The 26455-nt window shown below is 38.2% G+C and overlaps 1 protein-coding gene across 1 annotated transcript in view; it reads left to right on the forward strand.

Moving 5' to 3' along the window:
- Positions 1-26455, forward strand: part of LOC104293447 (phosphatidylinositol 3,4,5-trisphosphate-dependent Rac exchanger 2 protein) — a 100920-nt gene that overhangs the window by 35762 nt on the left and 38703 nt on the right. Inside the window, exons 2-6 of the mRNA XM_009892952.1 lie at positions 14809-14880; positions 14955-15077; positions 16929-17033; positions 19722-19823; positions 21297-21458. Coding sequence (XP_009891254.1) covers positions 14809-14880; positions 14955-15077; positions 16929-17033; positions 19722-19823; positions 21297-21458 — 564 coding nt within the window. The remainder of the gene's footprint in view (positions 1-14808; positions 14881-14954; positions 15078-16928; positions 17034-19721; positions 19824-21296; positions 21459-26455) is intronic.

Below are 26455 nucleotides of genomic sequence, written 5' to 3' on the forward strand. Positions count from 1 at the left end.
ATACTCCTTACAGCATCTCTGGGATGAGAAAGTGTGTGGGCTGGGTAAGCATTTGGAGTACAGGCAGTGAGACTCCAATGCTTGCCCTGTTTGGAGGACGTGAGTTGAAAGAACAGGAACATGATATCAAAACACAACAAACCAAATTATAGTCAGCAAACAGGATGATAAACTTCCTGCAAGCTTGTAGTTTACTGCTCAAGCTGATGTAACGATGATAAGTTGGTTTGTGCATTTTTTTAGCTTCTCATTTTAACTAGAAAAACAAATTCAACAGTACATGCTACTGCATCACCATTTAGTTGCTGGCATTTATTTTCTAACATAACTGTTCGTTTTAGTTGTATATTTTATTCTTCTGTTTAGTTTCAGGCCCTCACAAACTTGAGAAGTCAAGACTAGCACTTAGTTCCATAATTCAGCCAAACATATTTTAAGGATGTGGGCTGCTGCTGCTATGTAATTGGCCATACTATTTTAGGATGGAAGGTGAAGGTCAAATCTCTTGGGAATGATGGTTTTGTTTGTCTGTAGAGATAGCATCCATTCTGTAAATCATTGCACTGCAGTCTTCACAGCAGAAGAGGCTAGAAAAATATTTTGAAACTGTCTCTTCTGAAAAAAAAATGCTTGTGGAAAGTTTCTAACTCTGTGGATTTGGCAGCTTTTCCTCTGTACTTATCCCAGTTTCTTTCACATGCCACTGGAAAATCAAAGTCTAGCAATTAGTAACTTTTTAACAGGCAGATCGGGGAAAGTAAGATTAAGCCTGAAAGACCAAGCAATCTATTTTTCTTTTTGCTTCCTTATGACAGGATTTCAGCTTGTTAGTGTAGTGTCCGCTTCATTTGTGTGTGAAGTGTTGATTCTGCCTCTGAGCTTGTGCTTCCTAATTTAAAGTGAACCTGTCTTCCAGCAAGTTTTGCTTTTTTTCCCCCTTCATTTTGGGTGTAATTGTGAATGCTGCACATCTAGAATGGCATTAGTAAAGAACATCCTGCCCTGGCCTCGCTGCCTTGCTTGCTTTGCTGTTTCTGGTCCTTCCTACAGGCAGGATCTAAGGGAAGAAGGAAGATGAAGAGGTTTCTGCCAAGATCGTGTATAGACCTGGAGACTGTTGGACTTGATCTTGGTGTCAGCTGTCCTCCTAAAGTTGCTTCCTAGCCATGGTATTGCTCCTGAAGCTATTTTCCCTGTATTTTTAAGCTGTCTTTACCAGTACATTCATGCAGTGCCATGTCACAGATGGACGGGTCATCTCTGAGACAGCCGTACCCTGTTCCTTAAAAGGGGGAAATCCGACTTTGTAGTGGAGGAGCGGCACCTTGTAGTCAAGAAAAGAATCTGGGGTCACAGTGGCTTTTATTTCCCAGCAGCTGGGCCTGCGCATGCCTCACTGACTGCAAGTTCAGTGTCTTCAGTTTGCCCAGGTAAGGCAAACTATTGTGGTCTATTATGGACAGGAGGAAAACTTGCAGAAGCGTCATTTCCTCACCCGGAGGAAGGACTGCAGGATCCAAAACTATTGAAGATGCTGGAAAACAATACTTGATATTTATTTATGGTTTCTTGATTTCCTGGTCCCACTAACACCATTGTTCCCTTGTGTTGTTCTTAGAAGTCTGGTATCTGGGGTTTTGAATGGTTTAGACAATTATTTTTTTCTTTGAAGAAAAGGAACTGAAAGTACGTTCCTCGCAGCGAATTCATGAATGAAATAATAAAAAAAAAAAGGTTACACAAGGATATGGAACTTCATGTGGAAAGACTCTGTGAGACTCCAGTTTGTGTAATCAATGTGGGTGTCTTGGTAAGCAGCAGTATGTCCTGGTATGAGCAGTATTTAGTTCTGTCAAAATCTGGTTGAGTATTAGCAGATGGCAGTTGCCACCAACGTGCTCTGATGGCACTTGTCTGCAGTTACGGTGCAGGTTGTTTGGTAAGGAGGGTGATTTGTGTGATGCTGTGACAGCTGAATATTCTCCTTTTTTAATTTAAGTACTGCTCTTACAAACTGTCCCTGCAGACTGATTGGGAGTGGCAGTTTTTCTTGTACGTTTTTTTACAGATTTGATATCTAAAAAATCCCCAATCCTCTCTGCTTCAACTGGAGGATGGTTTCAAGCTTTTGATAATAACCTCAAAGAATGAGGCTCTTATTTCAGGAAAAGGTAATAATAAGCTGTCTCGTCTTAAAGTCTCAGCATTCAAACAAAAAATTTCATTAAGAAGGCAACAAAAATTCTACTGTAATCAGGTTTTGTCTTCTGTTCCCTTATAAAAATGTATGAAAGGAGCAAGAACAGCCATGCAATCTTTGTGTTGCTGAGGAACACATGCTTCACAGATGGTTCAGTGAAATTGTGCAATTATGCTGGGATCTCATCAAAGCTAGACCTACATAAGACCTACAAACAAGGGTCTGTGCTTGAATATGGAAAGGAGAAAAGAAAGGATTGGTGGGAGAAGGAAAGCCTGTGAGTGTGTGTGTGACGTTATTTCTCCCCAGCATGCACACAGAATCCAGGTCCATATTTCTTGAAATTATGAATTTGACAGTAAGGCAGTCCAGCTAATGTGGATGAATTCAAATGGTGTGGCTTTATTCCTGCAGCTCTATTCTGGATGTGAATATGCTCCATTTATTTTTGTAAAATCATGTCCTTGGTAATCATTGTATCCTTCAAGAAATGAAACCTCTTTGATGGATGTAAACTGAGATTAGCATGTAAATATCTTGTGATATAATTAGTGTTCAGCAGATGTTTAGATGCTAGCATGAAGAAAAAAAGTCAGAGCTAAAATTTTTTATCATATAGTATTTCTGATAGTTATCATACCAATAAAGAAATAAAAGATGAACTACTCTTTGCATTTGCACAGTTGAAGCATCTCATGAATCAAATGTAAGGCAGAAAAAAATATTATTAATGATTGCATTTCCATGGAAATTGGCTCAAAACCATATAGGCAGATGAAAATTCATGAGACAAATTCATGGCAGGCAATAGGGGCATGTAACAATCTTTTGTTTGTATGAAGCTGTGTGTAAAATAAAATAATTTAAATTTTGGTATGCTTTCATTCTTGTTGGAATGGACTTAAGACAACTAACATTGGCATCTAATCTTCAGCAGCCAGTAGTTTCCTCATTTAGTGAGTTTTTTCTTTAAGTTCTGGTTCAATGTAAAAAATTACTTTTTTCAAGCCAGGTTGCAAGACTTGCATAGCTATAATCATACTTTTTTCCATGATAACAGAATTATTTTTTTTCCCCAACACTGGAAAATATTTGTTTGGAAATGGAAGTTTAAAGTCACAAATCATTTAAGTATACATGTGCCACTTCAATGTTTATTAAGCACTTTTCAAACAAATAAATGTATTTTAATTAAAATACTTTTAGTTTTTCAAGGTGAATTTTACGTCCATTTCTTGTCACGAGAATATCTTTGATGGAGAATCAATCCTCGTTGTAGTTCAGTCCTTTAATGTGGCAGCAAGATCCAGTTGAATGGGATCCTGTTCTTTCACTGAACGCCACTGTTTCCTGTGGGATCCTGAATCAGAAGTGGTGGGGGTCTGGCCCTGCAAATGTGAGAGCTGGGTCTCTGCCAGTACGTAGAAATTGTAAACCTCAGTTTACTGCTGCAGGCAGTTTGCATTTCTCAGAGTAGGCTAGTTGTTTGGTTTGTTCAACCTATCTACTCTTGATCATTTCCCAAGAAAAAGAAGGTAAAATTTAGGCAAAATATTCCAAGAACAGAAGCAGAGTTTGTCAGCTTCTTCTAATAAAGTTATGTGTTTGTCCTGTGAAAAGATTTTTCTTTTCAGACCTTCATGCCTTAAGTAGTTACCATGGCTTTGGTCAGCTCTGCTGGAAAGAATTGCTTTGGTCAGCCTTGCTTACCAGGGATGAGTGAATTCAGTGTTGCGTGCTGCCCTCGGAAGAGTTCATTGACTAGTTGACAAGAAGATCCCATTACTGTTGAGAAACCCTTTAATTTGGTTTCATTTCCAACATCTGAAAAATACGGTATAAGGTGCAAGTGCTAGATAAACTGTTGTTGGTAGCAGCCTGGGTTTTGTAGACTGGCTATTTCGTGGTTTGGGAGGGCAGGGGGGCATTCTTATCACACAATTTTTTGTTTAAAGTTTTCAAGTGTGAAGACTAAGAGTGATAGTAGGAGCTTTGGGTTTAAACAAATATGAACAATTTAAATTTGTTTTACGCAAGTGCAATAAGACTGTATTTATCTGATGATGACATCTTGTACTACATGACGGTACAGCAAGAATAAGTATAATTTGCTGTGTAAATTGTTCTTTTACATATAAGTAAGGAAGTGTGTGTCTATGTTTTCTTAAATACTGACCGCTATCACTAATACTATCTGCAAAAGTAGTCTGTCACTAAATTTATTGGGTAGAGAAATATATTACATCTGAAACTGCTTTCTTACCTATTTCCAAAGAGATCTGCTCTCCATGTTTGAATTCTCTTGTGAAGAAGATCCAGTTTTCCAATGAAATTTTGCAAACTTCACAGTCTTAGAAAAGGGTGGGGTGGGAGAAGAAGAAATTTAAAACTGCAAACCCATGTTATTTTTCCCAGGCGGGTATACAGGACTTCTGCTTGGTTTATCTACCTGAATTCAAATATGCCCTTGAAGGCTTGCATCAAAAATTAACTGCTCTTCGTGTCTGCATAGAAGGAAAATGGCTGTTAAGACAATCTGCTGTCAGAATGGTTCTCCCCATCCGAAGTGCGGGGTATATTGTCTTGGATTTCAGATTAAGGATCAAGTTCATGTTGATGCTTCAGCCAATTTGTTCATGGGGGCTGTCGTTAAAGCCCACTTTCTGGCTGCTTTGGAGGCTCTGGTACATAGTTTCTTGGAAGTTGTGATTGAATTGATTTGTAGTTAATGCTACACATCTAAGGCCAGTGGAAAGGTTGTGGGTTAGTATTCTCTTGGAGTTCGAATAAACTGGTTTATTGTGCGTGAAATCGTAATTATTTTTTTTTCCCCATGATTTGTGGAATATGAAAGCACGTGAGTGCAGCCAAGATACTTGAACATACAAAAAAATGCTGTAGGAAAATTATATCAAATGAATCTGGAAATGCAAATGTTAGTATTCTTAAATAGTGACATCGTTATATGCATATGTTGTCATTAATGGGCAGAAGTAAGCATGCTTGGGATAACTGTGGAAGTGTGAATTCACTTTAATTTTTGTTGTATTTCTTGGGAGCTTGCCCTCCATGATGTTGGTTTTTGTTTACCCTAGCTTTTGTTGACAATAGTAAAGCCTTGCTTTTGGTCTGGGATTATTTGCTATGTTTTCAAGGCCCTTCTATGACTTCCAGTTTGTATTTATTTAATTATTCTGCAGTACTGTCTGTGTTGCTAAACTAGTGGCTGAAACGAGTTCAGAAGCCAAGAGCATCTTAATTTTCTGTGAAATAAGCAAATAAAGTAATGCGGTTTTCTTAAAACCTTACTTTGCCTTGAAGATTAAAGTTGTTTCACAATGCATTTAAATAGCAACATCATCATGGTATAGACTTGGATGTCTTTTGATTGTGCAGATTCTCAGTTTGGTATATTATAGGAGAAGCCAGAGTATATATCATTGTCTGGGAGTTTTTCCAAAATAAGACGGTTGTCTTATTAAGACTCGGAAATGTGACACGATTGTTGCATAAAATGAGGGATCGTTGCATTCGAGCCTGTTAACTTTGTACCATTTGATCATTCCAGGACCTATCTAAATGACAAGTGATAGGAATTAGGGATATGTATCCTAGACATGAGAGGTTTCCTTATGTAGGGAAGCGTTCTGCTTTCTGCTGATTGGAAAATAACTTAAACGGGATGTTTCTGATTTTTTTCCTGTGATTAGTAGGGCACTTTTAAGAAATAATATACTCACTACAGCTTCCCTGTAGGCTTTGTGAAGAATTGAGGTTGGGATAGAAAACTGCTGTTTCATACTCTTCCCCCTGCTTCGTGTTTTTCTTGGCATAAGTGTGCAAATATAACCGGCAGCCAGAATTGGCACTGAATAGTGTTTGAGAAGTACACTTTATTTATACAACGCTGGCAATAAAAAATGTAGAATTCTCAAACACTCTAACTCCTAATTAGCATCTAACCACATTAAACATTAAATAAACTCACAATTAAGGACTATGCAATCCAATATTAGAAAAGAAAATGTGTTATGTGTTGAAAACTGAGCATATAAAAAGGTTTTGGTGGGCTTCCGTTACGATTGCCTGTCAGTAGTTTCAAGTTTTCTCAGTTTATAGGTAAAACAGTTGGTTTTTTTAATTAGCTGCTTGCCTTAATCATTAAGGACTTAATAATTCATTTTCATTAGTGCTGAGTCAGCTTTCCTCCCTTATTCAGATGCAGCCAGAATTAAGCTTTAAATTGTAATTCTGAAAGTGAAGATGTAATGTGTTTCTCATAATTGGCGATAAACATTATGGCTCTCTTAATTCTGATGGATATTTTTGAGTCAGAAAAGACTCAAACTTGATTTCAAACATGTTAATAAACTTTGGAAAGATAAAGAAGGGAGATTAGCAGAAAATTACTTTCTTGTAATATTTTCAAGATTTCTAACTATTATATCTCAAATTGAATCAGAAAATCTAAAAGATTCTTGTGAAGGGATGATTTATGTTTCTCATCATGACCGTTTTACACTTCCTGAAGCTCATGAGATGCTTTAAGCTAAGAAGAAATAATATTTGATGTGTAAAATTTTAAAGTTGTCTCCAAAATATTTTGGAAATGTTGAATTCTTTCAAACCAGCGTTCTCCTACTTAAAAAAAAAATAATAGAAAATTAATGATATTTCAAGTAAAAATTAAATGCAAATTCAAGAAAAAAATGGTTTTATTTATTAGAATAAGCAGACATGTCTGCATAAAAGGAACAGAAACTATACAATGAAGTATAACGCTTTAAAATGTATGAATTCTTTTCTAATTATGATTGCAATTTAATAGGAACATACTGTTACTTCCAGATCTACAATTGCTCTGAGGTTTCCCAGTTTTTTGTTTTGATTTGCTCGTAGTGAATACAGCTGAATTCACTGAGATTTCCCAGTAAGAACCTAGTGTTCTGTAAATTCAGGAAACTGCTGACTTTTATGAGAGGTAACCTTCGATTGTGGACGTCATTTCTTTTCCATTCCCACTTGAGTGATAAAAGATCAGTTGTGTGATTAGCAGTATATTATTCACTTTGGAAAATGCACCAGTGGGACCATGTGATGGATTACCAGAGGGAATTCCGCATACATGTGAACATTTTCCAATCCAGAGTATCTTTTTCTTTATCAGGGAAATCTTCAAAATACAAGTTTAATCTTGTACCTCTTCACAAACATGCTGGAAACATTTTATTTATTGATATGGACGCCTCTTGTTTGGTTGGTTTATCTGTTGCAATCCCAGCAGTCTGTTCAGAAATTCACATGGGACAGTGGACATCCCTTCTTTCCCCTTACCCTTCCAAAAACCCTCCATTGGTGATTCTGAGGCTGGAATCTAACCTGTTTGTGTTTTTCATGGGCTGAAGGCCCAGTTAGCAGCAACTCATGTTGCATGAAGTATTTGCCAAAAATATTAGACAGACTCTGCCTTCTGCTCAGCTTGCAGATGGGCGTTCATCCCTTAGGCCAGTGTATGGCCTTTCTCTAAAGCTCTAGTTAAGCTGTATTTTAATCAAGGAAAAATTTCGATGATCTTCTAGCAGCAGCTTCTTCTAGCGTGTGGCTGCAGATTGCAGCCTGTGTGAGCCAGCCTGACATCCAGCCTCTGAGTTGGCAATTCACTTAGGTGTGATCTTAACTATAAGCGTGTGAGTAACTCCACTGGTATTCATCAACCAAACTTGTATTGACCAGCAAGAGCATAGCTAGCCCTCAGAAAACCAGTTTCCCAAAATGAAGATATTAGATCAAGGTGACAGGATTCTTGACATCTAGGAAGAAAAGGGAACAGATATCTTTTGATTTGGGCCAGGAAAAGGTTTTACTAAATCTTTTGGAGAATGGCGTCAGTACAAGGAAGAGGGTGGAGACATCTGACTTCCCGCCTGGCTGAGGGGAACTGGACTTTGGCTCTTGGGTTCATCTGCAATGGAGCTGAAAGGAAGGAAGAGATCAAAAGTGAAAGCACAGTCATAGCTCCGAGAGGCGATTCTAGAGGTGGGGAAGATCAGTTTAGGGGGCATTTCCTCGTCAAAGGAGGAAACTGAGTTAGGAGTCTCAGTGGGCATGAAAGGATGAACCAGATGTGCAGTAAAAAGTTGGAAAATATTGTCAGTGACTAGGGGAATGTAGAAAAGGTGATTGAGATACAGGACAAGGTGAGAAATGGTTTTCTTGCTCTTCTCTTGGAAAAAGGTTTTCTGATATGTTAGAGAACAACTTTAGCAGAAAATAAGAAAATATATGTGATGGAGAAAGGGTTATGATTGTCCCAAAATGTGGCAGTAGTATATTTATCATGTATGAGGAGGTTATGAAGATCGGTGTTTCTTCAACGCAATCATTTTTGTGTGTGTGTATTCACTTCTGAGTTCATGTCTACTTTAAAGGAAGAAGCCAGGGCTGCGCCTTTGGGCAGGCTGATGCCCCTTTGGGTCGGATGAACGGAGAAGGAAATAGTTTGGTCAGTTGGGGAAGGGAAATCAGCGCTAGAATGGGAAGTATTGCAGATGTGGTCCATCTATTCCCCTGTCCTTACAGGCAGCAGGATCTGGAGCCAGCTTTGAAAGAGGCTCTAGGTACAGTAGGGAGAAAGAATATATCTGACCTTGGCTGATGCTCTCTCTGCTGCTTGTGATTCATCCAGTCCTGCAGGCAGGATGGGAGAAACAGGTGGTGCCTCAGCTGGTGAGTTGCTGGAGAGAGAAGAAGAGTCTTTTGTTCAGTAGCAGAAGCCAGCCTGAGCAGCTACTGCCACTGCTCCTGGCACAGGGTAATGGGAAGGGGAGGGTAAGCACACAGCGCTTACCACAGCTGCTATTGCTGCTGGAGTCTTCTCTGTTGAAATCGGGGGTTTTTTTGGTGGCAAAATCAAGCAAAAGTACATTAACAAAACTGGCATGGTGTTCTTCTGGGACCTGGAATCTGACATGCATTAATTAGAGTGCACAGAAACTCAGGCTGATGTGCAAAATACTACCTTGATGTTTGTGAGCTGAATTAGCCATGATAAGAAAATACATTTGGCTTGTCCACTATAATCTTGAGCAGTTTTCTTCCCAAGTATAGGTGTTCTCTCTAGGATCATTTTGAATATTGCAAAAAGAGCAAAAATATTTTCCACCATCCAGATGCCTACAGATACACTATGAACATAAAGAGAAAACATAAAACCCACAAGTATTTCTTTGTGTTACTAAATTTGTGAAGATAAGCCTACTACCATAGACGCCCATAAAAATTCTAATACGTGAACGTTTTCCTTATTGTGGGTTTCTTTTAGGATTTTGTCTTTTGACAGTGTGCAAAATAAAATTTTATTAAGTTTTAATGTATAAAGCATCTTGGTAGCTTTATTCAGTAGGCTTCAATATAATATATTGGGTGTTTCAGTTGAACTGGTTTTCCTAAATTGAAAATATATGGGAAATGACCTTTTTAAAAATATCTATGTTTGTGCAGACCACCTTATTTTTGTTTATGACAGTATAGATTTAAGGGTAGAAACAATGTTAATAGAAATCTGGGCGGGGGGGGGGGGAAGTAACTTTAATTCTTTTTTCAAACAAAAAAAGAGTATTTCTTTCTAGGCTTGCAAAAGTAGGATGATTGCTTTCAGAAAAATAGTTACATATTTTGTAATCCAGGTGCTCTGACATCATTTCAGGACTTAATTTCTTATCTGTCGAGAAAGCGAAATCTCTTTGTACCCTGGGAATCTTCTGCAGGCAGACTTCTTTGTCTTCCCTGATTTCATTCCAGATGTCAGAGGAGTCATTTGTGCTGTTGGCAGCTTCTTGTGCTATCTGTAGCGGTGGTGTTTTTTCTTTTTTTTTTTTTTTTTTTTTCAGACAGAGCAACTATAGAGAAAAAACCCCACCAAACAATCCAACAACACTACTCTTATTTTCATAAGACCAGAAGTAAAAATCCCCGTAACAGGAACTCAGTGTGCGTTCTCTGTGAAACACTCTGCCTTGCAAAATGGCAGCAGATCAACAAACAGGCAAACACATTAGTGTTTATTTGGCATAGTGAACAGATTCTTTTATAATTCTTTGAATTTGGATTTTCAGTCTTTATGTTTGAATTTTCAGGCCTGGTGTTTCCTGTAGTGTGTTAGAGCAGCGTCAGGCAAAGGCTAAAAGAGTTAGAACAGAGACTAGTCCAGAAAGTATGTAAAAATATTTGGGAAGTAATAAATATGCAACTGCCAAAAAAAGGATTTAGTTATCTTCATTGATATTATTAGTATGGAATCTTCTCCAAATGTAATTCTTTGCCACATTTCTCTAAGGTAGAGGAGAATTACCCTCCTCCTTACCAATGTGGCTCAGAGACCCTGAGTTATAGCTGGAGTTTTTATGGCCCCAGTGGAGTTAGGGAACCTTAGCCCTAAACTGTTATGTTATGTATTTTCTGTGTAGCTGCTTGTCTACTCCAAAAGGCTCAGTTGGTACCCCACATTTTGGTCTGCAAGTTCATCAAACTTCTAAAGATGTGGCCCCTCATGTTTAGAATTTTCTCAGCATGTTGGGGCGTTTCTTCCAAAGCAGCTATACACTGATCATTTAGATGCCATTTTGTGCTAATGAAGTTTCCAGAAGGATGCTTGAGGAAGTTTAGGTTTGTAATTTGAATTTCAAACTTTGCAGGGGCAAGGGTTGGAGCAATCTGAGTGGCTCAAGGATATTCCTGGAACAACAAGGTTTTCCATAGACAGTTCTAAAAGCTGTCAAACGGAACTGGATTAAGATTACTTTTTTTTTTTTTATTTAAAATGTAAATAACAAACATCCTCTCTTTTATCTTTCCTCTTCATCTGATTTTTTAAATTTAGACTGCTTTTTATGGTACCCAGCCAACTGGCTCCTCTGGAACATTTCATGAAGGTCTCTTTACTCTGAGTTCAGGAAGTCAGCAAGAGTCCGGCTGGCAGAGAATGGCAGGGCCAGCGGATCTCCATTTGCGGTGCTGCAAGGGTGAATCCCTGTACTATAGCGATGCAGCTGGAATGCTGGTAGCACAAGATGCAAATGGAAAATTATGTTATATTTAAATCATATGGCTTTACTGTTCCTTGAGAAAACTAGGAATTAAAGGTAAGTTAATGGAAGCTCTGGAATCCACTCGAAAAGCTTTAGGAAAGCTGAGGATCACAGTCTAGGTGACAAAATTCTGGAATCCCGTTGTGCGTACGTGTTATTCCCTGTGCTTGATGATGTGCTAAGGCACATTTACACTAACATGAATCTTGAAGTAAGTTCAGCAAGATGTGCAGTATAGTTGAAGAATGGCAATGAGTCATGATTTACTGACGTGTGCGTGATAAATGAAATTGCATTAAGTTTGAGCTGATTTTTTGTTTTGGGTGTTGTGTGTGGTGTGGTTTTTTGTTTTTTTTATGAGCATGGGAATCATATGTGCCAATTGATTGCTACAGTTGTTTGCTCAGTCCGGTAGCAGGGGCTATTTAGCTGTGTCCTTACAATTTGTAATGCTTTGCTCCTTCATGTAATGTGCTCAGTAATGAGTCTGGACTTTGGGCAGCAGACTTTAAGTTATGGTAGAACTTTTAGAAACCACTCAGTACTATTTCAGAGGAGTTTCTGACTTTTTTTGTGTGTGTTCGTTTCTTTAGTGAATCATAAATTGGCTGAGATGTCCAGTTCACTTTTCTTTCTTTTTTTTCACAGGTGTGTTTTTTCTATGGTTAGTAATAGTTTATGTAGTTTACCTTCAAAAGCTCCTATAAACTTCTTTCTCTTAGCTCAGCAGCTGTCAGCACCTGAGTAGTTTCTGGGCATCTTTATATATTTTCCTTTTAAGGTCTGTAATTTCTATGTTGGGGTTCTCCTTAAGGCTGTGTCTACAATTGACCTGATGATTCTTTGTTTACTGATTTTTGAAGAACTGTTCCTACTTGTCCTCAGTTGATGTTCAAATAATTCTGGAGTCTTTTGAATAGTTATGTCTCCCTGAGACCTACTATGTGTTAATACACGTTCAGAGATATCTATCTTTCCATAGTCACAGTGCTGGATTAAGGTTATTTTGCAGTGTAACCAAAGCAATTACTTCTCCATCCTCCTGCCTGATGACAGCTGCCTGTTCTCCCTAGCAAAGTCCCAGGGCAGAGGTGTTGTATGTATGGTGTAAGCGGTGTCTCTGTGTTCCAGGAAGGGAGTTGATAAGGGCATTTGTCATTGTGGAAACCTGGGTTTCATCATTCATCTGCATTGCTCACTCCGCAGTGGGTCAAGACCACCAAGAATGGGTCTTGGTGGCGGGCGGATGGAGGTAGACACCTCCATCCATACCTGTACTTCCCTGGATTCTCTTACCCCACTCTTCTAGAAAACGTGATTTTTTCCAGTTACTTTAAGATGTGTGTGGCTTCATAGTGCTCTCATATAAGTGCCCTGAAAGGTTCAGATGGTCACATCCATAGATCTGTGGGACATAGTGTTATGTTTCCGGAAGCAAATCTGCATTGATGGGAACAACAGGTGGCAAATCTTTAGGAAAAACTGTCATCGTGACTATGCTACATCTGCGGTATGAGTACAGCAACATAACATATGGGCTTGTACCGAGTTGCTGGAAGTGGCTGAAGTCATCCTAGGCCCCCCCTACCTTAATTAGCGGTGTGTCTGGGTTCTGCCAGAGTTTGGATTTTCCTGTGTTCAGTTTCTGATAACCTCTGCAGATGTGGGGTCTGGGGCAGCGCTGCTCGGACAGCTCTGTTTATTGCAGCTGATGGATACTTTTCTTGACCTCATGACTCTCAGTGTCTTGAATCACTCGAGAATAACTTACTGCCCCAGCTCCCAGATTGTTTTCTGTTTCGCCTTCAGCCAACTGAATGTTCACCTTCCTTCACGGTTCCAGGAAATTAAGATCTTCTGAGACTACATAAGTGTGGGTGAGCAGTATGTTTGGTCTATGGGGAAATAATGTGAACAGAGGGAGATTACGGACAGTAAAAATAGATGTGAGTTTAGGAGGTAGTTCTGGTGATTTTTTTTTTTTTCCCCCCCTCTCAATTCTAAAGTCTATTTAATACTGTTGGCTGGTTTAGCGAAAACTTTCAATAAATGGGTTTAGAGTCGTACAGTTAAACAGGCTTTCTCCCTCCGTGTGGGATGGGTTGTACACTGTACAGGTGATGCGCACAGTGAATTTGCTGTAACCCTTGTGGATATTCATAGCAAGGAGGGATATAAAGGGCTGTTGTCCACCAACAGTTAACCGCTGCAAATGAATTAATGGCAATTTTTACCATCAATAAAACATTAGAAAGAAAGCATAAATAGTCAGGCAAAAGAGGGGTTTAACGAAGTAGAAAATCTACATGACTGTAGAGGGTAATATGAAACATGCAGTGTGCTGGCAATATTCCAGACTTAATTCTGTTTATGTCCTGGATAACTAGATTTGTCTCTTCAGTAATAAAAATATGTAATGCCAGTTACATAGTCCTCTTCAGCAGAGAAAGGATCACTGCTTGGGAATGAAAGTGTCTAAGTCCCAGCAGAGAGAAAAAAAGGGATGCTGTAACTGCTATCCTTCCACACAGGGGTTATTTATTGCCTCTTTTATGGAATTTGCACCACGCCAGAATTTAAATGAGTTCATGTACAGTGTACAATGCACAGTGACTTGGAGCTAAATGGTTATGAAAGACATGACATTTGTGCACTTGTGGTGCCAGTTTGTAATGACTAAAGAATATGCGTGTCTGTGAAGAATTGTCAATGTAAGATTTTAGTCTACAGTGTGTAGATATTTTCAGAATGTAACCAAGTCTTTGTAATGGAATAAATTCATAAAAATCAATTATATCCTTTGTACCTGAAATGTGATTTATTTATTCTGGAGTGACTTAACTGTACACCTCTTCTCGTTGTTTCCAATTCTTGAATGTGAAATATAAGAAAACTTATTCTTTTAGTATTTTATTAGTGGTATTACTAACTTCTCATTTGTTCCCTGAGGATGAGGTCTTGTAGGAGGAATTGTGAACATTTTCATTAAGCGTGGTTTTGCAACTGATTTATTTAAGCAAATTTACTTTACAGTAGGTTTGATTATTAATACATCGGAAATCTTACTTGTGGTTGCTATGGTAAAAGTTGCATTTCATAATGGTATCTCATGACTAGTTTTAATTTAGAAATTAGTGGCTTATTTCGGCTTTTTCTTGTAGTCAATTTGTAAAACGCTAGAGCGAGATTTTGAAAATTACTCATTTTACTCTTGCTTGATTGTAATATGAGTGCAGGGTGGAAGTGGTACTTCAGAGAATGTTCAGTTTTTCTGCTTCATTAATATTTCACTGTTTAACTCTTTTTAACACTGTGTAGATAGGATTTCATATCATGTTAGGATAACAGGACTACTAAATGCTTTATAAATAAAATGCTTGTTTTAGATTCCAAATAATATTTTGATGTGACTCTGTATCCAAAGCATAAGACATTTGGGAAACAAATTATAAGCATAAAATGCCAAAAGTTGTTCAAGTCTTCCTGAAATATCTTTTTCCTCATTTGTCTTGTTTCATGCAGGCTTTCCTTCACCGAATGATCCAATGTGCTACAGCCAAAGTGGATAAAAATGTCACAGAAGAGACAGTTAAGGTTAGTCTCCTAATTGCATATTTCAGCTGTTTTGTATCTGATGTTTTATTTATGTATGTTTTATTCTTTCACAGATGTTGTTTTCAAATATTGAAGATATTCTTGCAGTGCACAAAAACTTCCTGTCCCTGGTGGAGGAGTGCTTACAGCCAGAACCTAATGCGCAGCATGAAATTGGAACCTGCTTTCTTCATTATGTATGCTGTCTTTTATTACAGCCTTATTTCAATTTTTTCCTTTATTAATTTTATTTATTAATTACTGTCATGATGATGAATGTACGTAGTCACGAGGACAAAATATTACTTGATTGCATAATGTAGAGTACTTTGAGGTCATCTCTTGGTTACTCTCATTTCCAAAAAAAAAAAAACAGAGGGGAGGAGAATGAAGAAAGAACATAACAAATGGGCCAACCTTTGTTGTTTCATCATTTTTGCATTCACCAAATTAGCCCAGGCTGACCAACTGAGCCCTGCAGTATGAGCAAGGCTGGTGCCTATACGTGAGATGGAGGTACAAGGATCAGGGTTGGATGAAACAGCAGAAGTAATAATATGCTTTATTTTTATTCCCCTTTGATGCTAGGCACAAATGTGAATATTTAACTAAGAATTGCATATGCTGGGTAAAATATCTCCATGGTCCTGGACCGTTTTACTTCTCACGACTGTAGTACCTCCCTCCATGGTCCTGGACTATGAAGATGTTTTACTTCTCACGACTGTAGTACCTCCACAAGTATGTTTGTATGTCCTGTAGTAATTGTTTTCTAGGAGTGTTATTTTTCCTGTTGGAGCAAAACAAGGATGTCAGTGTTACAGAGCTCTGAAAAATCAGGACAAGTTAGTTTACTTATAGTTGTAGGCCTAAAAAAAGTCTAAGTTTCATTGTTATCTCTGGTTAGAGTCCCATTTGTTTGCTAAGTCTTTGTTTATTCATTGTGGGAGGACAAAATTATTAGTGGATCATGGAAACATCTTACAGAAGTTGAGTAACATCAGTTTTTAACTCTACAGAAGTATGGATCATATTTGCAAACAAGTATTTGCAGCCAAAATAGGTAAAGATGTCAGCAAATAAGCCACTCATTGTGCATTTTCTTCCTATTTTTTTTTCATAGTCCAGCCCCTCAGATTTTTCAGCAAAACCTTACAAAGTTCAACAAAGACAAATGTAAGGTCTTGCATCTGGGAAAACATAATCCAGGAGTGTAGTGCAGGCTGGGATCTACCCGGCTGGGGAGCAGCTCTGTGGAAAGGGACCTGGGGGTCCCGGTGGACAAGTAGCTCAATATAAGTGAAAAGTGTGCTGCAGCAGCAAAGGAAGTCAACGGGATGCTGTGTTGCATCAACAAAGGTTTTGGTCCCTGCTATACAAAAAAGATGTGAGCAGGCTAGAGAGTGTCCAGAGAAGGGTAACAAAGATGATTGGGAAGCCTGCCACATGAGGAATGGCTGGGAGAACCGAGTTTGTTCAGCCTTGAGAAAAGAAGGCTTAGGGGAGACCTTATCACCGTGTTCCAGTATTTGAAGTGTGGCTACAAAGAAGATGGAGGCTCCCTTTTTACAAGGAATCACATGGAAAAGATGAGAGGTAACGAGTACAAGTTACTCCTGGGGAGATTCCGATTGGACACAAGAGGACAAAATTTCACAGTGAGAACAATCAGCCATTGGAATAATCTCTCTAGGGAAGCAGTGGATTCCCCATCATTGGACACTTAAGTTTTGGCTGGACAGGGTGCTGGACCATCTTGTCTAGACTGTGCTTTTGCGAAGGAGGGTTGGACCGTATGATCCTTGAGGTTCCTTCCAACCTAGTATTCCATGATTCTATGACTGAAATTCCCAAGTGATGCTTCCAGACTGTTCATAACTCTTAATTTGAGGCTAGACCTCAAATAATAAACGTAGGAGCTAATATAGTCTTCTAAAATGAAGACTATATTAGCTATTCGGCTTTGAAAAGTGTTCATTCCATGTTTTATTAATTAACAACAAATCAAAATGGCAAGTGAAGAACAATGTATTTCTTTGTTTCTGCAGAAAGAGAAATTCCGTATCTATGATGAATACTGCAGTAACCACGAGAAGGCACAGAAAGTTCTGCTTGACCTTAACAAAATAAGAACAGTGCGGACATTTCTTTTGGTAAATACACTTTGAACTGGTGTTCTAACTAAATATTTTTTGACTGGGCAGTGAATTGTTAGCAATGTCACCTCCACCATATAACAACTAGAAGCACACCTGCAAGTGGTTAGCAGGCAGTTTTAGCTGGGGGTACTGTTTCCAGACAGAGGGGTTGTGTACATCATATTTTCACTGCCACATTTGGATCTGTGTGTAATACAGCATTAGGCAGTGTGCCTTGAACTTGCTGGCCAAGAGACAAGAGTATAAATCCAGCCATACCTGTAGAAAGAAGAAAGAATAGGAAAAGAAATATGAGGAGGGGGAGGGAAAGAATTTAGAGAAGGAAGCTGAAGGACTCGTCAGAACTTCTGAAGAGAAGGTTCACGTTCTGGATCTGTAGCCATGACTGTGCCAGACAGAAAAATGTTTTGTTATGGATCATGGAGTAGCCATCCCGATCTTAGATGCTGACTTAGTCTGAGGTCAAAAGAAACAGCTACACAATTAGTCTTTCACTTTACAAGACAAATAAGGAGGGGTTTTAAAATGTTGAGTATGATGGTCCTCATGATTTTCCAACACCAAAACCAGTTTCCATGTAACTACTGAGCTTCCTAATAGTTGATATGGGTTGTTAAAAGAAGAATTCAGTATAGAACGATTTTTGTGTTTTCATTCATGATGTCCTGTGATAAAAAGGTCAGCTTTGAAGTGTGGGGCTACTATATTGGAGCTTCAATGCCTGAGAGGGTGCCCTGAGATGTGATATCAAATTGCAGAGCAATCAGATCTGATTATTGCGTTTAGCATGCAATAGGCTTTCACTACTGCTGTTGACGGAGTTCTTAGTGAAGTTTTGCTATTGCAGCTCACTAAATTTTTGAAAGATTCTGGGTCTGACTCCCTTCCTAGCTGCGTTTACTTATAGCGAAGTTAATGAGCAATATGGGAATTTCCTTATTGTAGAGGATACTGGGTGACCTGAGACCTTTTGGCCAAGAGTCTCTTACTCTTCAGCAGTGTTCCGTTCATAGTTAAAAACAACTTCAAAGTTGCCCTGTTTTTCCTCAGCATTTGACACAGTATCCCTCACCTTGCCCCAGACTTGAGGAGCTGCGAACACATGATTTTTGTATTGGGAGCAGCATGGCAGGACTCAAGAAGGAGGAGTGAATGCTGACTAGAGACAAAAAGCAAAATGTTTGAGTGAAATATTGCAAAGAGCTCATTTTGTGGGAAAGAAGGCCAAGCGGGCAGTTGTGGCAGTTTATGATATGTCAGTGTTACGTATCTCTGGGATCATGCATGGGGCTTCCACATCTGCTTTGGGTTCCTCATAGATTCAGGACATGTCTGTAGAGCAAGTGGCAGCAGTCTTAACGTAGAGAACAGGCGGGATGACTGTTTGATTTGAAAGCACGCTTGAAGCCTTCTAGCCAGACAGAACAGTTCAAGTCATTAGAGATGTGATTATCTATAAATAAGCAGGACCTGAAGCTGAACTTTTGAGCCACTAAGTATAGAGACAGTCATTATATAAACCTATAGTCTTCATTGCCATTATCTTGGTTGGTCTTTATCAGTAAAGCTTTTTTGTTGGCAGGCTAGGTGAGATCATTTAGGATAAAGGGTCCTTTAGGATAAGGCAGAAGCTGGTTAACCATGAGTACAAAGCAGAGACTTAAGGGTGGGTGTAGAGATCCCCCTGGCAGTACTGATTATGGGGTATGTGTGTTGTGAGTTATGTGCTGAGTGGAGTGGCCACCCAGTTGCGTAGCCTCTGTTCCATCAACAATGTGTCTGCATCCAGATTTGTGGCCTATGTCAACATACCATCTGGCTGTGTTAAACTGCTTTTGTTTAGTGTTCTCAGTTTAGACATCTTGCTCTTTGAAGCTGTAGATTATCTCATACCATTGCATCACAATTCCTTCTGATCTCTCCATAAAATAATTTCCATCATTACTTTAGGTCTTTATGTACTTACACTTTAAATCCAGGAATTTCAAATCTTTGCTGTGATGTCCCTTGCATACTTTGTTATCTCAAATATCCCTTATTCTTTTCTCTGTCTCTCTCAGCTGCTTTTTTATGGATGTTTCCACCCAATATCTCATGTATTCTCTGCTTCCGTAGTTGGATGTCTTCCCAAAACTCACATAGACTTTATCCATGACTAAGGTTATTTTATTCATTACACATTGCATTTAAATATAGAAGCATGTAAGCAGATGAATTTTTTGTTTGTGTGTATTAGGATGGCCATATTCAAACTTCTCAAAGCATCTTTGATGCTACTTACTGTTGCAAACACAGCTTTAGTGGTCACCCTGAATTAATTTTATTTTTGTTCATTGAAGTGTGAAAGCATATTTTTAACATTTTATTTACTGTATTTTCTTTTTAAACTTTAAAAAAAGGCCACTCTCAATTGGATTGGATGAAGAGGATATGTAGGGGAGATGCCTGCATAACACCGTTGCAGCTTCCTTGTCATGTACAATAGTCAATGTACCTGCCTATGCATGTGTTCAAGCCTGTTCTTTTGACACTTTTGCAAACCTCCCTCATCACATATTTAACATATACATATATAATTTATATATAGTTTAGCCATCATTGCAGTATGTGTATGCCCTTGTCTTTATTTCTGATAATTTTCTTGCGATATTTTAATAATTGCTGAAACTGTTCACACTCCAGAATTGCATGCTCCTTGGAGGACGCAAGAACACAGATGTACCATTGGAGGGATATCTGGTAACGCCGATACAGAGAATATGCAAGTATCCCCTTCTTTTGAAGGTACTTAGAAGATTTTTATCTGGGACTTTATGCTTCTATATAAAACTGGTTGCTAAGGATACTTCCAAACAGCAGTAACAATCTCTACACAGTGAATAATCTCTTTATTAGATATTGGACCCAGACTTGCTCTCATTAAAGCCAGTGGCAAGTCTTCTGACATCAGTATTAAAAGGACTGAGGAGTTTGGCTGGGTCAAGATGATTAGCTCCCTTCTGCATCTAGTCATAACGTTGCCTCTCCATTGTTGAACGGAAGTGAGCCATTTAAGGGAGTTTAATGAGACTGATTTCAGCTGGGTTTGACCATGTCCTTGCTTAAAATGCTTGGGATAGCAGGGTTTGTTACTGACATGCTTTGATGTTTCTAATTTACCATCACCAGACTATAAATGAAAAATATTTATGAAAATGATTTGTAAGAAAAACTGCAGAGTAACAGTAAGATACTGTAGGTGGTTCTATGAAAATTTATATGTTTGTTCTTATCTTACTGTTACAACTTAAAACTTAATGAAAACTGTTAAGTGTGCTGATCAACATTAGACATAAAAACTTAAAAGTAAACATGATAAAATAAAGGTTTTTAAAACAAGTTAAAGAATATAATAATTGCAAGGAGGTTTGAGTCATCCCAGATATCTGTGGTTTAACAGTTCCCTTGGCCTATTTTAAAATTATTTTTGTCTTCTATTTTTTGAATGAAGGATCTACAGACAAAACAAGGGAAAATGACTAATTAATTACTTCAGGGAAATATTGAAATTAATATATTTATGTTAAATACAGGGTGTGGTGACAGCAGAGCTAGGGCTCCAGGAGGAACGTACCCACGCCTCAGTTAGGGTATGCACTGAAGGCTGTCCATAGGCGGTCCAGCTGTAAATGTGTAGTTGGTAGTTTGAGATGGGAAATCTAAAATGAACGCTGGCAACTCAACTTTTGTTTTTTAGTATGGCTGCCATTACCAGTTACCATCTGAAATCAGTGAGTCACCTAAACTATTGTTCAGTGCTCTGGTGTATTGCACTAGATTAAACAATACTGTGGAGCTAAAGGAACATGGGTTTTGCCCTGAGTTGCAGGAAGGGCAGATGTTAATTTTGACGTCAGTAAACTAACATTTTTAAGCGGAATTGTTATCCTTGCTATTGAACAGTTCCATCCTGTGGAATATAAAAAACAAAAAAAACCCAAACCCAAACCCCAAAGCTCAATATGAAGAAACATTGTTGGAGCTGAAATGCAAACTTTTTCCTAAGTAGTGATGATTTTTGTTGTTAGTAATTTTTTTCTCTGAGTTTTAGTGTCCTACTAGGACACAATGCTGGAGGGTTTATTACTTTTTTGCCTAGTAAAAGAGAAGTCTGGTTACTCTTTGACTTTGTATCTTAGTCAATTTAAGCCTCCTGTAACGTACATTTAAAGATCAAAGACAAGTTTCTTTTTTATTTTTCTTTAAATGTTTAAATAGGAGTTACTGAAGCGGACTCCGAGGAAGCACAGTGACTATGCGGCACTAATGGAAGCCCTCCAGGCCATGAAAGCTGTCTGTTCCAACATAAATGAGGCCAAGAGACAAATGGAAAAACTAGAGTTTTTGGAAGAATGGCAGTCTCATGTTGAAGGATGGGAGGTACCGTCATAACATTTGTTGCTTTCTATGTTGAGGAGGGAGTAACAGTTTTCTACAAGCATGTATTGCACTGGTTTTGCAATCCTGAGGTACTGTCAGCTCCTCAGTTCAGTGAAATAACAGCTTTTATTTAGAATCTATTCTGTAAATTGTGTTGTCTGTGACAGAGCACTGCTGTGTAAAATAGCAGACTTCCAGGAAAGAGGGCAAATGTTTAGTGTTTGACTTAAAATATTGAACCATTACATCAATATGTATGTGTACACACCTACAGATCTATAAATCATAACATAACTGCTGCTCTGATTTTACTGCTGTCAATGCATGCCTAGCAGCATTTTGTCTGGTTGAAAAAAAAAAGTTGATTATTTATTATTAAGCACTAAAAACTTTCGGTTTTGTCAGCTTGTTAGTTGTCCCTTACTATTGGCTGAGCTAAACTAACATAAATGTGTTCAATATAATCTGTATGAAATGTTTGGTTTTTTTTCATAGTTTGCAAATGGAAGAGCTTGAATGCTTTAGTTTTGTGAAGAAAACATAGGTCTGTTCCTGAGTTAGAGTTGTCAGTAGTAATCAGAAGAGCCGCCCTTTCCCCCACAAGATCAAGTAGTTGTAGCACCAAAATCGTTCTTTTTTATTATTTTGAGCACTGTAATTATTTTGTACAGAAAGATAGATGTATCTTTAAGTTGCCTTGGGTGTTTTGTATCGAAATGTCTGAGCTGCCCGCACTGAAGTGGGAGGGAAACACAAGTGAAGTCCCAGTAAAAGAAATATAAAGCAAGTAATATAAACATTTTTTAAAAAACTGAGTTTTGAATATAATACAGAGGGTTTTTTAAGACACGAATTTCAACATGGAAGTAGTTCTTTGCTTTTTTGAATACTTTACTCAGATGTGCTACTTCTCTTCCTGAGAGAGCTGCTGAAGAACTAGAGGACGAGATTTTGTCCTTTTAAGCTTTGTGGAAGCTTGCTGGCTGGAAAAAAAAAAAAAAAGAAAACTGTATTTTTTGCATGTTAGTCTGATAGACTGAGAACCTGATCTTTCACCTATATAGTGGGAAATGGCCTTTTTACAGTGCAGAGAAAAGAAAAGGTTAGGGACACTGAGGGGACACTGAATCAGAGAAAGCTTTGAGATAGACCTGCCTGAACTTGAACTGACAGAGTTCACCAAAAAGTCTGACAACTAAAAATTAGAATGTTGACCAGAATACTGAATTTTTAAGGAGGTATTCATAGTAATAGATAAAACAGCAGAAACAAAAAAAGTAGTTTCTATACGGCTGTGTTCCCTCCCTAAACCTCCTGCTGTTACTACACCTCTTGTTCCTCGAGCTTGCTGTGTGTAAGGATGTGCTCCGCTTCTGCAGCGGTGGATTCGGTCTCCCTCTGCCTTCCAGAAGCGCTCAGCAGAACAAGCCACTGTCTGAAAGGAGCATAAAAATTACACTGAACAAAGAACCCCCTAAATACTGCCCATGACACCGCAAAATTATTTCCTGTCTGCTCCACGTGAAATCTCCTGATCTGTGGACTTACGCAAACCCTTGATTTGTTGTTAATTGAGTAGTGTGGGAAGATTTGATTCATTCTAAACTTGGATTAAGCAACTAATTTTGCTTTAATCAAAATTCTTCATGTTTCTTCAATGCATTGTGGGATTTGAAATGTATCACTTAAGGTATTTTTCCTTTTCCTGTGTAGCAGTGTTTTCAAGAACTGCTCTTCCATTTCTGTAATTGGGGTAGGTATAATTTAGAGCAGAGAAATCCTCTTATGCAAGAGTTCAGGGCACTGTAGTCTTTTGATACAGGACTGTCACTATAATGCATTCCACAGAAATTCACAGTGCCTAAAGTGAAGGAATTTTAGCAAGTATGAAAGCTGTATAAAAAGCATAAAAGCAAGTATAAAAAAGTATAAAAGCAAGTATAAAAGCTGGTCTGTAGTCAGACAGACCCTTTCTGTATCTAATTGTAATCCTCAATCTCAAATAATAAAAAAAAAGCCATTTAAAGATAAATGACAGAGAATATGTACTCATGCCATTATATTGATTGTAGGATTTTAAAAAAGAAATGACTTCTTACATAAAGTAAAACTCTAAATGTTGTCATTGAGAGGAGGGCTAGTTGACCTCACGCTTTCCAAAAGAATCAATGTTGTTTAGACTTGGTGAAAATAAGTTTCTTTTGTAATTACCTTGAACTTGCTGTCATCAGCAATAACTTGGAAACATTATTGTATATGAATACTAAAATACATTAGACATGCTTGTGCAATAACTTCATGATAGAGGCAGTATCAAGTGCTTATGTTGCTGAATATTTTATGGCAAGGAGATTTGTTAAATAATCCTTATTGCCTATCACTGACTTTACTCCTTCTATTATGTTCAACTTTTCAATTAAGTTTTCTACTGCATTAGAGTGATTAAAATTCTTCTACTTGCTTTCAGTGCCTGAGTCTTACAGATATTTGTCAAATCCATCTTAATGAACACACTCAAGTATAAAGTTACAGTATTATTAACTGAATGCATTATTAGTCATATAACTTGGTTAAGAGCTGACTGTTCTCAAACCTCTAACCCTGAAAAGGGAATCTACTTTCCTGCATTAAGTTTCTTCTGAATCATTAGTAAGACATACAGTAGTAAATGTTTGCTCTTGGAAATATATTAATGAGCAAAGGTAACAATAAGGAAAAGTAACAATATGGAGAGAAGCATGTGAAACATAGACTTACTCTCTCTATGCTCAGAATGTATTATCTGAACCGTAACATAGTAATTTCCTTCCAACCTTGGAATTTTTTGGTTGGTTGGTTCCCTCCCCTCCCCCCGATTTAATTTTAGGATTTTTCTTGTGCTTGAACTCTGAAATAGTGCCATCGTCTTAAAATAGTATGTTTTCAGTAGAGTTAGGTGGTGTTTATTGTAGTTTAGCTGATGAGGTTTGATATTATCATATGGCAACCACAGGGTGCCCAATCTGGCAAAATTGCCCTGATCTTAATATGCGCATCCTTTTCAAACATAATATATGGTTAGTCCTTGAAATGGTAAGAATTCCAGAGCATGTATAAGAGCTAACAGTATTTTGAATGATTCCCAACAACTGCAAAAAATCTCTGAATGCAATGTAAGAGAGTGGATTTAATTAAGTAAACATCTGGTTTTCTGCATTGCCTAAAAATAAAGGGGCAAACTTGTTGGAGATTTCCTTCCAGAAGGAAATGCTTAGCACATTGCTTGGCCCCAACTAGAAGGAAAGGGAAAAAAATGAAGACTATTTTTAGAATCTGATCAAAGCATGACTTGAATTCCTATACATAAGTGTCATAAAATGAAGCTTGTGTTTATTATGATAAAAATACAGATTCATGGAAAAATGGAACATCTGTTTCAAGAAAGAAAATTTTGAGTATAATGGCTTTCTCACTTAATTTCCTAAGTGGTTAAATTTATTGGCCTGAATTCAGAACTTGTGTAGGTGGCTGTCTCAGCTGGAGAATGGCTCAGCAGCTGAAGGAGCCTGTCAGTAAAATTTGCGTGGATGTTACAGTGAGAGAAGAAAAAATAAAATTGTTGCATTTATTGTAAGCTGGAAACCAAACAACCCAGTCTGAGTCACAGGCCAACTGATTGACAATAGCATGGGGTATTCTGTTCCTTTCCATTCCGCTGTGTCATTAAGTAGTATTTTAATAGAGATTTCTGTTTTAAACTCCAGAATTTTTAGCCCTTTCACCTATTTTATTTCTGTTTCCTATGCCCACGTGCAAGCATTGAAGAGTAAGTTAATATCTGCGATTTCTGACCTTTGTCATTGCTAGCATGATGGCCACTGAATCAGTATGGTCAGACCTCCATGCTTGACTGACATTTGCCCAGAATTTGTGGATAAGTAGCTTTTGTAACAAATAAAACCAACAGATGCTGCTTTTGATCTCAAGGTAATGAAGGACTTTTTTTTAAGGTCAAAAATGGGTATTTAATGACTTAAGGATGAGGGGGATATTATCTTACATTTCTTGCATATAGTCTCTCTTTCCAGTGCATTTTGAATGTATATATTTTGTCTTATGTTTCTTGCATATAGTCTCTCCAGTGCATTTTGAATGTATATATTTTGTGTTATGGTAGCGTAGTTCAATTTTAGCTGTGCAGTAGATAGCCTCTCCTGCTTCTGGGACAAGGGTGACCTCTCATCTGTTACTGCAGCCTTGAGCCTTCCCCCACTAGAGGGACAGCTCGGAGTTGGGTAAATGAATTATTCTACTGTGTTGGATATGAACTTTAGCTTGGTGTTCCTGCCGTAAACGCATGTGGAGGTTCAAGGTGTAGCTACATCCTTCATGAAAACGTTCTTATAGTTGTCAGTCCTCCTTTGAATTGCACGATGGATATGGCAGTGCTTGCGTGCTCTCTGCTTTATCCTTTGGGCACGTTTTTCATCCCTAAGGGATGCGATGGAGAGGAGTGCTCATCCCAGGTGTAGAGACAGCAGGGCTTTCCATAATTTCCCTTCCTCTTTTCTCCCTTTCAGCTCCATGCCCACCCCAAGTCTAGGAACAGGCTCACCCTAACAGTGTGATATAGGCAAGGGGGTGGCGGGGGATATTTCTGCACTGGCAGTGGTATGTAGGACAGCCAGATGCGACTTCTGATCCTGTTAGCTTGTTGCCTTGGACTTCAGCAAATAAAGCAGCAATAACAAAATTCACTGACCTGCAGCCACACCAGCATGGGTTGTGATCTTGTCAAAAGGTATCCGATAAGTGAAGTTAACACAGTTCAGTATTTGGACGGGAGGTCTCCAAGGGAAAAAGAAATATCTCTAGAATGTTTTTTTCATCATCTAGCAGTTTATGTTAGAAAAGGAAGAAAATGAAGAGGAAAACACTAGCTAAGGGTAGTAATATGATACAGATAATAGTCACTGTCATAATGCAATGTTGAACTTGAATCATGGATGAGGCAAATC

The sequence above is a fragment of the Charadrius vociferus genome, unplaced genomic scaffold (genome assembly GCF_000708025.1).
Source record: "Charadrius vociferus isolate BGI_N301 unplaced genomic scaffold, ASM70802v2 scaffold539, whole genome shotgun sequence".
Classification (NCBI taxonomy): domain Eukaryota; kingdom Metazoa; phylum Chordata; class Aves; order Charadriiformes; family Charadriidae; genus Charadrius; species Charadrius vociferus.